This window comes from Anabrus simplex, chromosome 6, assembly GCF_040414725.1.
Source record: "Anabrus simplex isolate iqAnaSimp1 chromosome 6, ASM4041472v1, whole genome shotgun sequence".
Classification (NCBI taxonomy): Eukaryota; Metazoa; Arthropoda; class Insecta; order Orthoptera; family Tettigoniidae; genus Anabrus; species Anabrus simplex.
The window spans coordinates 5876914-5891695 of record NC_090270.1 but is presented as its reverse complement, the minus strand read 5'-3'; the positions used below and the strand labels follow the sequence as shown (position 1 = coordinate 5891695).

At 38.9% G+C, this 14782-nt stretch overlaps 1 protein-coding gene across 1 annotated transcript in view; it reads right to left on the bottom strand.

The window, feature by feature from the left end:
* LOC136875457 (sodium-coupled monocarboxylate transporter 1-like) overlaps positions 1–14782 on the bottom strand; it is a 185046-nt gene that overhangs the window by 132371 nt on the left and 37893 nt on the right. Inside the window, exon 4 of the mRNA XM_067149006.2 lies at positions 9382–9433. Coding sequence (XP_067005107.2) covers positions 9382–9433 — 52 coding nt within the window. The remainder of the gene's footprint in view (positions 1–9381; positions 9434–14782) is intronic.

Below are 14782 nucleotides of genomic sequence, written 5' to 3'. Positions count from 1 at the left end.
AACGTTGATGCAAATATACCTTTTTTTCAGTATATTACCTTTGAATTGTAATGTATATGAAAGAATTTGACCAGTGTTGAAAAACAAAACAACACGCGGGACTCGTTCCAGCGAGCCAGCGCTTACGGAGCTTGAACGCTAACCACTCGACCACCACCGTTTCACGCAATGTTCGCAACGCACCGGTACATATTCGACGCGAAAACTTATCTTCAGATTTTCTCGAGAACGCCTTAGTAGTACACCTTACTACTTGCACATTATCTTGTCCTAATGGACTACTAAATGTGTACAAAGTTTGAAGATACTCCGTGATCCGAACGTCGTGGCCACCCCTTGTAAGAGTATTATGCCTGTATTCAGTCTATGTTTCTTAATTTGCGTCTATATTTCCTCCGCTTGTTATGGTTTGTAGATAATACAAAGCATAGTAGATAATAATTGTGGCATTAGTTTGATATTTAATCCCATTTTGAGATGGTATTCATGTTTTAGAAAATTTAAGGAATTGCATAAATTTTTACAGAAATTTGTACCACAAATGCCACGAAAACCGTCTGATGCATGGCATTTCTTTGAAATTACTGGTGATAAAAATAAGCAAAATGCAAATTTTGCGGCCGCATTTACTTGACGGGTGGTGGCGTATCAAATTTGTGGGATTATATCAAGAGGCATCACAAGGATGAAATGCGCAGGGCGGCTTCTCCAGCAGAAAGCAACATTGCTGTATTCAGCAAAATGGTTATGTTGTGAGAAAAGGGCATTGAATTTACGTTGCCATACCAATAACGTATTTAAACGTGCCGCCACATTACATTCACTCGGTAGTTTACTCGGTACTACCGGGTAATGACGTCACAACAACTGCTCCGCTCCGCTCCGCTCCGCTCCGTCCCCACCACTACCTAGTACTGAATCGGTCGACTTCGGTTATCTTCAAGATTCGTATTGGCAACCTTTGAAACACAAACTAAGAATTGCTTATCATCGCTGTGTGACATCTGGCGTACACTTTAAGTACTCGTATTGTTGTTATTTACACAGCAGAGCCAAACTATAGAATTCATGCTAGGAACACGTTTCGTATCGGGAAATGTTATATAGTATTATATATTGTGTGTGTGACACAGTTGTTGGTGTAAGATAATAAAGGTTTAGAAAATTCATATCGATCGATCATATTATCGATTCAATTCAAATTTCATTTCCATTCAGTTGGCAGTACTACCGGAACCGGCAGTGCTTCCTTCTTACTCCTCAACCGAGCACAAAAATCTATCAGTAAAAAGTGCGTGTACAGTACTTTACTACTTTGGTGCTACGCTCACACGTATGTCTTTTGTTTGTCTTACACTTTCAACAATTTCGTGTGTGATGTCTGTGTTAACTGAAGTTCTTTGCTTTCGTGTCATTGCTCCAGTTGTCAATGACATCACTTCCTGAATTGTATCGCAATATGCAAGATTTAATAGGTGACAAAAAGCTATGGCCAATGTACGTAAGAAGAATTCTGTGGACTAGTGATTTATTGGTCCAGGGATCATGCTATTTTTATTTCAACAAAAATCATTTTTGTGGTTCTTAAGATATTTCTCTGTAATGTGCAGCACCAAGTTGTTGAATGCGTCCTTAGTTGTTTTTTCGTAGAGTTCCAGCCACATCACTATAACATGGTCATTTGCCCCATTGAAGAACGAAATAACATCGTGAATGCTGTTGACCTCCATTTTGCTGTTTGAACTGGCCACTCTAGTCATATGGACAAAGATAACGAGAATCCAGAGACATAGGGCTCCCATTCCTCGGTGCTAGCCCTGGACCTCAAGAAATTAACAAAATACGTCACCAGCAGCGGAATACGTCATAAAGGAGTCCTGTCAACAAGCCTTATGCATTTCTCTAATAACGACGGTATTTCTTAATTTACCGCAGATTTTTCACTTCATTTAAGTCAATTATTATGTTCCATATGTGACATATTTTACAGTGACATTTCGTAGATAGGAATGCGCGATATAACTCCTCAGAAGAATGGCTGACTCTAATCGAAGAACTCGCTCTTGATCATACACAAGACATGTTTGCGAAAATAATAACTGGTTTGATAGAAGGCTGTTTGGGTTTAGGCAAGGTTATTCCACTGAAGCCCAACTTGTAGGATTACGGCAAGATATAGCAGATATCCTAGATTCAGGAGGGCAATTGGACTGTACTGCGATTGACCTATCTAAGGCATTTGATAGGGTGGATCATGGGAGACTACTAGAAAAATGAGTGCAATTGGACTTGACAACAGAGTGGCTGAATGGGTGGCTGTGTTTCTAGAAAATAGAACTCAGAGAATTAGAGTAGGTTAAGCTTTATCTGTCCCCTTAATAATTAAGAGATGAATTCCTCAAGGCAGTATTATTGGACCTTTATGTTTTCTTATATATTTCAATGATATGTGTAAAGAAATGGAATCAGAGATAAGGCTTTTTGCAGATGATGTTATTCTGTACACAATAATAAATAAGTTACAAGATTGTGAACAACTGCAAAATGACCTAGAATATGTTGTTAGCTGGACAGTAGGCAATGGTGTGATGATAAATGGGGAAAAACGTCAAGTTGTGAGTTTCACCAATAGGAAAAGTACTCTCAGTTTTAATTACTGCATTGATGGGGTGAAAGTTCCCTTTAGGGATCATTGTAAATATCTATGTATTATTGTATTTACGCGAATAATCCCCGCATATTTTTTAAAAAAATTAACGCACGAAATTGGAGTGCGGGTTTTATTTGAGTGGATGTTTGCATTTTTAATGAGTCCTCCTAAAGTTAAGGTGCGGGGATTACTCGGTGGCGAGGATTATTCGCGTAAATACGGTAATATAATGAAAGATCTTCATTGGAGTAATCATATAAATATGATTGTAAATAAAGGGTACAGATCTCCTCACATGGTTATGAGGGTATTTAGGGGTTGTAGTACGGATGCAAAGGAGATAGCATATTTGTCTCTGGTGAGACCCCAACTAGAGTATGATTGCAGTGTATGGGACTCTCACCAGGATTACTTGATTCAGGAACTGGAAAAAATCCAAAGAAATGCAGCTGGATTTGTTCTGGGCGATTTCCGACAAAAGAGTAGTGTTACAAAAATGTTGCAAATTTTGGGCTGGGAAGAGTTGGAAGAAAGGAGACGAGCTGCTCGACTAAGTGGTAGCCTATGTTCCAAGCTGTCAGTGGAGAGGTGGCGTGGGAGGACATCAGTAGATAAATAAGTTTGAGTGGTGTCTTTAAAAGGAGGAAAGATCACAATATGAAGATGAAGTTGGAATTCAAGAGGACAAATTGGAGCAAATATTCATTTATAGGAAGGGGAGTTAGGGATTGGAATAACTTACCAAGGGAGATGTTCAATAAATTTCCAATTTCTTTGCAATCATTTAAGAAAAGGCTAGGAAAACAAGAGATAGGGTATCTGCCACCTCGGCGACTGCCCTAAATGCAGATTGATTGATTGCTTAATATGGAAATCTCTCAATAGATTGTGCTCAGGCATAACAAGATGCAAATCTAATCCGTTGAAGTGGGGTTTTCACGCTTACTATTATGAGATCGTGGTTCTCCACAGACAACGCCTCATCTTCTCCAATTTCATATAAGCTACACCTGAGTCCCCGAAAGTGGCTACCTATTGGTCAAGTTTGTTCTTGTGCCAATGCAGCATCTATTTTTCCAAGCACCGTGCTCAACAGGAAGTCAGCTATAGAGTCCAAATCCATCATATTGGACCTCTTTTTCCCTCCTTTTATGTTATGATTGTTACTGCTATATATTTGTCTTTTGGTTGTACACCTTGGATTCATATGTCTAGGCCTATATTAGTGCTTCTGATATGATAAATAAATAATCCTTCATAATCCGTCAATGATATTATAACACGTAAAAGAACACTCCTAATCCTCATTCTTTCTGCTAACCAAGCTTCAAAAGTATATTAACTCGTACAAAACTACAGGTGAATAACGAAAGCACCGACATGAATTCCTCGAAGAAGGATAGGGATGATTGATTTCTTAGAATCCTTCATAATTCATCAATTATGTAATAATGAGTAAAAGAAGACTCCCAATCCTTGAAATGTCCAACACCTTATACAAAACTATCGGTTACATAATTGTAAACGTGGACAAATAAGAGTACTGACTCTGATTTCTGTGTAACAACCTGAAATCATCCCATAATTAAAACTTGGAATATAAAAACACTGCCTCGGTTTTCTGAGTAACTCAACATGAAATCATTCTATAATTATTAACGTGGAATATAAAAACACTTTCCGGCTAACTTAACCTGAAACCATACGTACTAAAGCCCAAAACGAATCGCATTCTTGGCAAAAGTTCAGTTACTGCAACAATTTTTCAGCGCAAACATCTAGGCGCGATTGCACTCAGGGGCCTATTCCACGAACGAACTTTGCAACTTTTCACTTTGCACTTTGCACTTTTCAGTTCAGATTTTGTTCCACCATCGCTTTTCACATTTAGCTTGCAAAGTGAAAAGTGAAAAGTTAGAAATCTTTTCACTTTTCAAGCCTGTTATGTTCCTCTATTGGTACAGAAATGCAAAGTGCAAAGAAATGAAGTGAAAAGTTTTCATAAATCTTGCAAAGAGATGATTCCCTTTCCATATGTTAATTAACAAGTATGTACATCAGTTTCTCGGCGTAGAATTTGGTTTAGTGATATAAACACGTCACGACGTGAGCTTTTGTTAGCATCAAGTGAGGACAGTGATGAAGAATCCAATAATGGAACGTACAAAGACAGGATTAATTTTCATAACCTCACTTCGACGTAATAACGCGAGTGATTTCGTATTATCCCAAGAGGCTGACTATATTCTTGAAATGAACGGTAATTTATTGAAAGATAAAGAAGTGAATTCCTTTCCAAAAAAGAACAAATTCTTATGTTTACATTTTATAGTAAATGGTGCCCAGCTGTTCTGTGTAACAGCAATGCAAGGGACATCAAAATCAATTATTTGCAGAACTGTTACCAAAGTCGTAGATATTATAGTAAATGTAATATTTCCTAACCGTACGTTGGCCTGATAATCCACTTAATACAGCGACGGGATTTCTAATGAAGGGTGAATGTCTTTCTGTGTGTGGATGAGTTGACGGTACTCTCGTTAATTGATGTGTGTCATCACTTGAGAGGTTATCTTTAAAGTTGTCAAAAAAGGATGTCACGTTTCTCCTTGACAACTTCCAGCACAGCCAGCTTCTTATAATAACCTTTCTTTCCCACGATAAAAACTTAAACCGTACGACAATTATACCGCCAAGTAAAGCATTAAAATAATAGAGTATTAGGCCTATACAGTTTGCTCATTGAATAAACACGATCGGATCACTCATTCGCAAAGACTTTTCACTTTGCGAAGAAATTGAAAAGTACAGCCTAGTTCATGGTGGAACAGAAAGACTTTGCAAGAATTGAAAAGTGAAAAGTGCAAAGTTGAAAAGTTGCAAAGTACGTTCGTGGAACAGGCCCCCCTGGTCGTGATCGCACGGTACACAGGACTGCCAACACGTGACACGTGAAGTAATTTATCATGCCTGCTAGCAAATACAGTAGAGACAATACGCGACACTGAGCGAGATATCGAGGGACAGCTATTGGAGCTCACTCTAGCGGATAGACCTGAACGGTACTGATTCTGTCATAAGAGCACGTGTATTTTTGTGTGAAGTTTTTGGTGTTATTTATGCGTTTTCAGTGAGTTGACATAATTAAATAGTAGCGTGTGTCTTTCCTTGATATCTCCTCTCAACATGAGGGGAAAGGTATGTGCTGTGTTTGGCTGCAGTAATTACGAAGTAGAGAAAAATGCGCGGTCGTTCTTCAGGTTCCCTCGTGACAAGAACATGTAAGTAATATTGTGTTTGCATATTTATTCTTCCAGTGACAGAGATTTTTATAGTACTTCATAATCTTCTGACCTGCTCGACCCATATTTTAACTGGCATAAAATGTAATACGCATATTTTATTGTATAGTGCAGCAGTTAACCTTCAATACCGATGTGTTGTTGTAGGTGTGATCTGTGGGTTTTGAAATGTCACACAAGCGATTTGGATAAGGTGTACAAGAAAGAAGGGACGTTACGCTTATATAAGAATTATAAGATATGTTCAGATCATTTCCAGGCCAGTGACTTTAGAAATCCTCGACAATACAGCCAAGGGTATGTTACATTTTTACTCTAATTGTACGTAAATATTCCTCAAAGCATCACTATCGACAACATTTTCAAACTTTTCTTTCTTTTATCCCTCTTCTCAGATTAAAGCCGGGATTTTATAGATTTTCTTTCTGTTAGTAGGCTTCATGTTAAGAGGAAAATTGTCCAGCTATTAAATGTTAATTCATTGCATCATATGTGTAAGGAATGTGCCGATATTTTTATTGACAAATGTCTTAATGTGATGATACAATGTTTTCAAATGAGGAAAAAAGACAAATCCAACCGTAAGATTTCAGGCAGGTATGCTAAAGCTAAAAAAGTAATGCATAAATGAAAGATCAAGCCATTTCACAGCAGTCCATTTCACACCTTGTTTATATGTCTAATTTCAGTCTTTGAATAATAACCTTTTAAATAATTCTTCATTCATTTATCCAGAATTGCTTTAGCAACTTCGAAGTTAATATCTCAATACCACTTTCTTTCTAGACGTAATTTATTTATCCATTACCGTATATACATTTCCATTGATATTTGAATTTAGCGCGATTTGTTCAGGTCAAGTCACTAGGAGCGCCACCGTCGAATTGTCTCCCATTTTAGCAAGGCGAAATCCGTAAGTGTCGTGTATTGTCTCTACTGTATTTGCTGCTAGTGACAAAGCTAATGTTACGTTACACATTATATTTATTTGTGTTTTTTTTTTTGCGCGTGGGTTGTTAACGGAATGTACTTCACTTCACTGCTGTGAATGACGTCATATCCGATTGTATCTCAGCCAGTGGAAATGCTACAGCACGCTTGAGCAATGAACAAAGGCGTGTGATAAATTATATCAGATACAAAAGTAAATGTACTTCTGGGGGACGGCGGGTGGGTTCCTGGTTTTCTCCTCTACAATGTATTCCACGATGCTATAAAACTTATGTTGCGCAGACCGTACTGAATGAGTTTCTACCGTATTCTTTCGTATTCGAGTTTTAATTATTGCTTTGATCAATTGTACTCTTCTCTTTTAGGTTATCAGACAAATGTATATAATGCAGATGACATAAACAGGCTGGATTCGATGCATTCCAGTTCATTTCTCAGCTGATCAGCGTAAACAAACTATAGCTTATTCCACGTTAAGAAACAGTACTGCTCTTATGGACTTACAAGGAGTGAACACACCTCCTCCTAGACACTCATAATTCGTCGTGATTGAGGGGTATTATACTGTACTTTGTAATGTACTATGAAAGACAGATAAAAAGGATGAGGCATTTTTAAAGATGAGTTAATAAAATAACTACATAACATTTTCTTTTTCATAAATATATTCGTAGGGAGGAAGTACAATGGCGGTAACAGCCATGGCTTGTTTGCCTTCTTTCATTTTCCTTCTTCCATGTTGCTCTGGTACAAGCCTCGTGTAGTCCCTCATTCTCAACTCACTTCTGTAGTAAAGTCATCTACAGTATTTATTTGATGCATGTGTGCCGTTAGGCTTTAAATCAGCGCGTATTTGTCTTGTGTTGAGTGAGAGTTGGTTGTATATTGCATAGTATTTGTGATTCATTATTTTCGTACTGTACATAACTTGTTACTGAAGATTTTGGTATTGTGGTGTGCAGCGATACGTCATGGCATAACTTGTACTGATAAAAGAAGTCGTCGTGTGTTTTATTTGTGCTTGGTTTTGTTATTTATATGTTCCTTCTAAAGCGTCTTTTAATTTTACCACTTTTTTAAGACCGCGTTTAATTTTTACTATTGTTTTTGTGAGCGATACGACAGAACAGTAGTAACCCAAGTTGCCTGGTGAAATTTATTAAATGAAATGAAACGCATCCCTCACCCCTCGAGCCCATTAAAATATTATTTTCTCCCCCAATTTGCCTTTCACTTCAGTGATGATATTTTTATGTGCCGTAGTTTACCACTGATTCTGTACAAACCAAAAATACCCCCTGTAAACTCCCCGTTCCCTTTAGTTTATAAACTATTCTGCAGCTTATTTTCTTCCGCTTTTTGCCTTAAACTTAGATACTGAATTTCACAAATACATATGTCGCCGTTTCCCCATGATTGTGTTGAGCAGAGCCGTTCGATATGGCAACACTGCTGTCATAAGAGAAATACTGTTTTCTTAACGTTAAATGAGCTAAATCACCAAAGCGAGGGATTATAGGAATAAAAGCTGTCACGGCCACATACACTGCTAAAATGCATTGTGATTGGCCAAATACAGAAGACCAGAGCATTGGCGACATCTAACGTTTGGGAAGAGTATTACTGAACCAATGGAACACATTGACGTTAAAGAGTAAACCTAAGGAGACTGACACGAACTAAATGTACAAAGAAGACGAGCCCAGTATGCAGAGCACATGGACAGCATGTAGCCTACTTCCTCTTAAAACTATAATCACCACCACCACTACTTACTCCCTACAAATATACTATAGAGAATGCGTGACACTTTGCGAGATATCGCAAGACATTGATTGCCGGCGCACCTAGCGGGATGGTCTTGAAACTTAGTACCGATCCGCTGATGTAGTGTGAAATTTTGATCTTGGATTTGTGTCCAAAAAAAAATTTTCGTGAAAATTTAATATATCCGGTGACAAAAGTTTTTGGAATTACAATCATACAAACACTGAACCATGTTTGAACTTGTTCAGCTATCGAAATCTTTCTTCTCCTCGAGACAAAACATTCCACTGTATACTGTGTACATCACATCAGGTTTAACATTTAGTTGTCAACAAGTATTCTTACTGCATCTTAAAGTAATTACATGAAGAAAATGAAAACATCTTTCCCACATGTGACAGAGTGATCCTGCTGTAAGCCAAACTTGAGCAGAGCAATATTGTGTCAGTTTGTAATCGAACTTAGGAGCACATATTAATTCAGAAGGAAAGTTATTAAGTACATTTTTATTTCGTGTTGCACATAAAAATAACCATCGCAAAACCTTTTTCTTTTAATGTGCAACTTAATTCCTAATGTTTTATATAATTTACGTATTCCAATATTATGTAATTTAAAGGCCATCTAACAAAAACATTGCCTACAGTATAGTCTAGTTCATTTACACACCATGGATGTGTTCTATGTTCCACCTCCCACTCGAAGACTTACCTTGGTTGAAGGCCAGAGCTGGTACGTACATGACAATGGGTGTCAACGTGATCTGTAACAACCAACGGAAGCAGTTAGTCAGAGCCCTGGTACTTCCCGAATAACAAACGGGTACTGCCCAGTAGAACTTCCTCTTAAACCAATAATCACCACCACACAAGTACTAAGCCCTGGTACCACCGCCACCTCCGGTCCCCTGGACGAGGCCTCCACCTCACTGACTGCGCTGACTAAGACTCCATGCTTAACCTCACATGACCTTACTTGGAGGGCGATTTGAAAAGTAAAGTGGTTGGCTAAAACTTCACCCTTAACCTCACTACAAGTCCAGGCTCAACTTTACAGACCTCGGTTTCGACCCTAGGTCTAATGGCCTAAGACCCTAGTTCGAAGCAAGCATCCAGGTTTAACTTTACAGACCCCCGGGTTAGACTCCAGGCCTATGGGCGTTAACCGTAGACACCTTAGTTCGAAGCATGTGTCCAGGCTTAACTGTACAGACCCCGGGTTCAAACCTAGGCTTAAGGGCCTAAGACACAAGTTTGATGTCAAAAGTGCAAGCTGGACACAACTGCCAACGTGATTATGGTAAAATATGTAAGCTTAACCTAACGGGTACGGATTCAATCCATGCTTAACTACACAGGTCCTGGATTCGACCCTAGGCTTAAGGGTGTTAACTTTACAGGCCCAAGTTTGATACCCGAGAATGCCAGCTGAACCAAACTACCAACGTGATTGTGGTTAAGAGGGCTAGCTTAACCTAACAGACATGCATTTGACGCCAGGCTTAACCTTACAAGGGCGTTACAGACTCTAGTTTGAGAGTCGATCCCAGACTTAACAGAACTAGACAATATGATACATGGTCCAGGGGCTCTGAGGTTGAGATTGGTGGAAGCTGAACTTGAAACAAGATGGCGGCTACACATAGGACTGCGGAGATGGTGTAAGGCGTAATACATATGCTTTAATTCTAGAGGCATAACGTTGAAAGGTAACCTTAGGTCTATGAGCTGAACGACCTCATAAATGGCAAAAGGGCAACAGGCTTAACTTTACAAGGGCGTTACAGTCTCCAGTTTGAGTTTCGATCCCAGGCTTAACTTAATTAGACAAGATGAGACATGGTCCAGGGGCTTTGATGCTGAGATTGGTAAAAGCTGAACTTAAAATAAGATGGTGGCTACACATGGGACTAGAGATATACTTTAAGGTGTAATAAATATGCTTTATTCATAGAGGGCGTAGTATTGGGAAACATCTTTGAGGTTCTAAAACGGAGTTCGAGTTAGGGGACTCCCTTGAACTAAAATATAACTACTGTGGGACTAAATTCTGGCACTCCGGCGACTCCAAAACGTATTTAGTAGGACGTAAAGCATTATTAATAGTTGACCAAAAACAGAGATCGATTCTGGGAGCATCCTTGAACAAAAGTAACATTGGTCAAAATATCTAACCTACACAGAGATCAAGTCTAGGACTCCGTTGAACAAAAGAACAACGGATATGGAACTTGAAACTCTTGTAGAAAAAAGTTCAACATTAACCAGGAAAATCGAACACTAGACTTATTCTTAGACCGTACCGACCCGACTAGGATTCGAATCCGTAGCTCCTCTACTTGGGTGTCTAACAAGCATAACTGTACATTATATATTTGTGCGTTTAATTGAAACAACATAACTGAAGTGTTATTGTTTAATTCGATACACCTAACGTTTGAGCTGCGGAAAATCCCTACTCCCCGACTAGACTCAGAACTAAAGAGCTGAAAAAATCGATGGCAAGCTTCTCTTTTCCCCCCTGAATATTAAGTGTCGACTGTTAGTATGGCAGTGAGAAACAAGTCGTGACAGAAAATGCATTTCAGAAAAAAGATTGACTGCGTGAGCAAGATGATTATACTTGGAAGTATTTGCTGAGACCTGAAATAACAAGTTTATTGACTTAGGATTTAGCTTAGTACACACATATCAGTAAAAAGTCACTGCATGAGAAAGTTGACTAGCCTTGGAAGTAACTTATTTGCTGAAACAGGGAATACAAAGTTTATTGTTTATACAAGTTCGCCACTTAGGTACAGTCACAAAGGAGAACCCAAACTATCTTCGTACTGAATACACAATATGAACATCCACAATATGAAAAAACAATGCAGTGCTGGAATTTAGCTCCGCGGGATTTCGCGTGTTATCTGAATTCCCCAATAAAGTTCGTTACCCGGGCTAACTGCAGTAACCTGAACTGTTGCCTTTCCTTACACCAGCTCGGACATAACATTACATCCTAGCTAATAGTGCAGGGTTAAGCTCACGCTGACCAGGCGTTAACCTAACTTAACCTCCAAAGACTTCGAGCTGAACTTGGAACAAGATGACGGCTATAATGTTTAATTCGTGTGCTTTATTCGTAGGGGCGCAACATTAGAAAGCGACTTAAGGCAGCTTGGAGCAGAACTTGGAACACGATAGTGGCTATAGGGGTCAATATATATTGTGCCCTAACATGATATGGGAATTTGGGTGAGCATGGAATCTAGGGTCGATGCGGGTTAAAATAGGATAACGAGTGCATAGGTAGCTAGATACACAAAGGGCGGGGGTTATAATTTTAATTAGTAAGAAAAGAATAATGTCCAAGAATACAAATATATATTACCAAAAGTAAATAAGAACAATAACAAAAGTAAATGACATTGCCTCACAAATCCAGCATCGCATTAAACGTAACAGACATCTGTACTATGGCATAAGCGTTGTAAATTAAGTAGAATGAAATTAATAAATTTACCTCGCCATCAAATAAAACATAGGTTTCATATTTAAATGCGGCTTCACTTCCCTTTTATCATATGTCCAATAAGTTCCTTATGTTGTTATCACACACTGTCACTTAAGTGTATAGTTTAATAATTTACCAGTTTGGTTCACTATAGTTTGATTTAAATACCTATGAACTGTATGATTTATTACCTCATATTTACCTTAAGAAAACAGATCAAACATGGTTAAATCACTGATATCACTCCTACACGTACTCCAGAAATATACTTACATGTTACTTAACCTATTAAAAATAAATTTACATTGTACTGTCACTGAAGTACACCCATTGAGAACTTCCTTGTAAAACGCAAGTTAAATCAACATCTCAATTTTAATTCATACCACAAAATAATAATCATCACCATCATCATGTAGGCTAATCAACAGTTATGCTGGAGTTTGTGGCAACTTAATCCGATATGATTTCACTTTAGGAATGAGTAATAAATAGAATGATGCAAACTCACATTTGGTCTTCTGCTCCCACCATGTGGTCATGGCGGTCTCCATGATTTATACCTCATGGTTAGGCGTTTTGGAAGTCCTTCACGACCTGAGTAATCCTTCAGCTCTCCTCCATGATTTAAGCTTCCATAATGGTGTTGGAAAAGGCTGCCGGTTGGTTGATCATCTTTGGACTCCTACTTCTGTCGAATCCAGGTGAAGGGAAGGTGAGGACGACGTAAATCTTGCGTATAATAAGATGATGCCTCATCCCAGATGAACTCGTGCCGTGATGAAATCAATGTAAAGAATTGCGCTTAGCCTTCTTTACACAACGCTCACTTCGACCAAGATCGATGTCTACTCCCACGAGTAATATAAGGTGTAAAGTTATAATCACCTTAACACAAGATAACTTCTTCATCGAAATGATTAGTTGCATCGGTTTTCCACTTTGCATTACCCGTATGCGTACTTAAGCGCACTCACGTTCCGCATGATGAACCTCATAACAAAAAAAAACTTAATTTGACGATCTGTCAGCATTTTGCATGTACATGTCTCACTTCGCACAAGAAAAAAAGTACCTTGACTATAACACGTCAGAATTAACACACACGTATCATGGTTCATGAAACACAAGAAGAATATGTCTTACTAACAAAACGTCTGAATATTTACAGTAATTATTGCGTACTTCCCTGCATTTGGCAGTCCATTCTGCCAAGTGTCCAATTCGATGTGATAGACACCGCTATCTCGAATAACAATAGACTCTTGAATACATGTTTAAATTCATTCCACTCCTTTATCACGGCCTTCTCGAGGTTACGAACATCTAACATTGAATAGAGACTTCATGTTGTAAAGAGGTTATTCCATAACGTAACCTTCTCGAAGCTTCGAATTATTAACAATTCACAAATACTTGGCCGTACAAATTCTGCATGTCCCACACAGAAAACAAACTCTACTGTTGTACAGACGATGTTTCACGCATCTTCTTGATGGCCGTATTTATTCCCTCCATGTTGGTCAAAGACGTTGGATGGAAAAACGTACTACTTCCGAATACCAATGCGTGCTCCAAAGAACATATAGCGAAGATATCACGCATGAGCTTTGGAAACATCTGGATGGACTCGTGCATGTAATAATTCCGGGTACAGTATGCTTTATTCATAGGCACGGAACATAATAATAGAAGGCTGACGCAGGAGCTAATGCGCAAGATGCCCACTATACAAGGGCTCATATGGGACTAACTCCCAGAAATGAAGCTACACCCCATATCAAGGTGTCAGTTAACGATGAATCAGAAATACATCAACATATTACATATATGAACGATAACGGCAAGGCTATCAGCCTAGACAGTGCCCAAAATATTAATTTCTAAACAATTGCAGGTACACCCTATATCAAGGTGTCAATCGATAAAACAAGATGGCGGCACGGGTCTAGGTAGATGGAGGAAGGCTTAGTACACCTGCTTTTCATAGGTGCGTAACGTCGGAATGCAACTAAAGGGGCTTGGCGCTGAATTTGGAATTCTGAAAAAGGATGGTGACAATACATTGTATGGGAATAGGGAGGTGGTATAAAGCATTGCTTATATGGATGTAGTTAGAGGGTGATCTCTGGGTCTCGGAACTGAATAACTGTAGCGTTTGTGCTGATGTGGAACGCTGTTGTTTTTATTTTAACTTTTCGAGCTGATAGATTTGAAATATAGAGACTTCTAATTGCCTGCCGTAATGTTCACATCACTTAGAGATTAAAACTTATTGTTCAGAACCGAGAGCAGTTCGCGCTGTAAATGTAGTGGGAAGCTGCGGGATTTTGACTTGGTGCCATAAGAGCAGAAGGGAAAAAGAGCAAAACGGAGCAAGGGGAAGAGGGCAGAAGGGCAAAAGAGCAAAACGGCGCAATGGCATAAGGGCAGAAGGGCAAAAGAGCAAAACGGAGCAAGGGGAAGAGGGCAGAAGGGCAAAAGAGCAAAACGGCGCAATGGCATAAGGGCAGAAGGGCAAAAGGGAAAAGGGGTAGAAGGGAAAAAGGGCAGAAGGGCACAGAATTACCTAATAAAAAATAAAATCCCCGACCTGTTAGTGGCGCACTGAGTT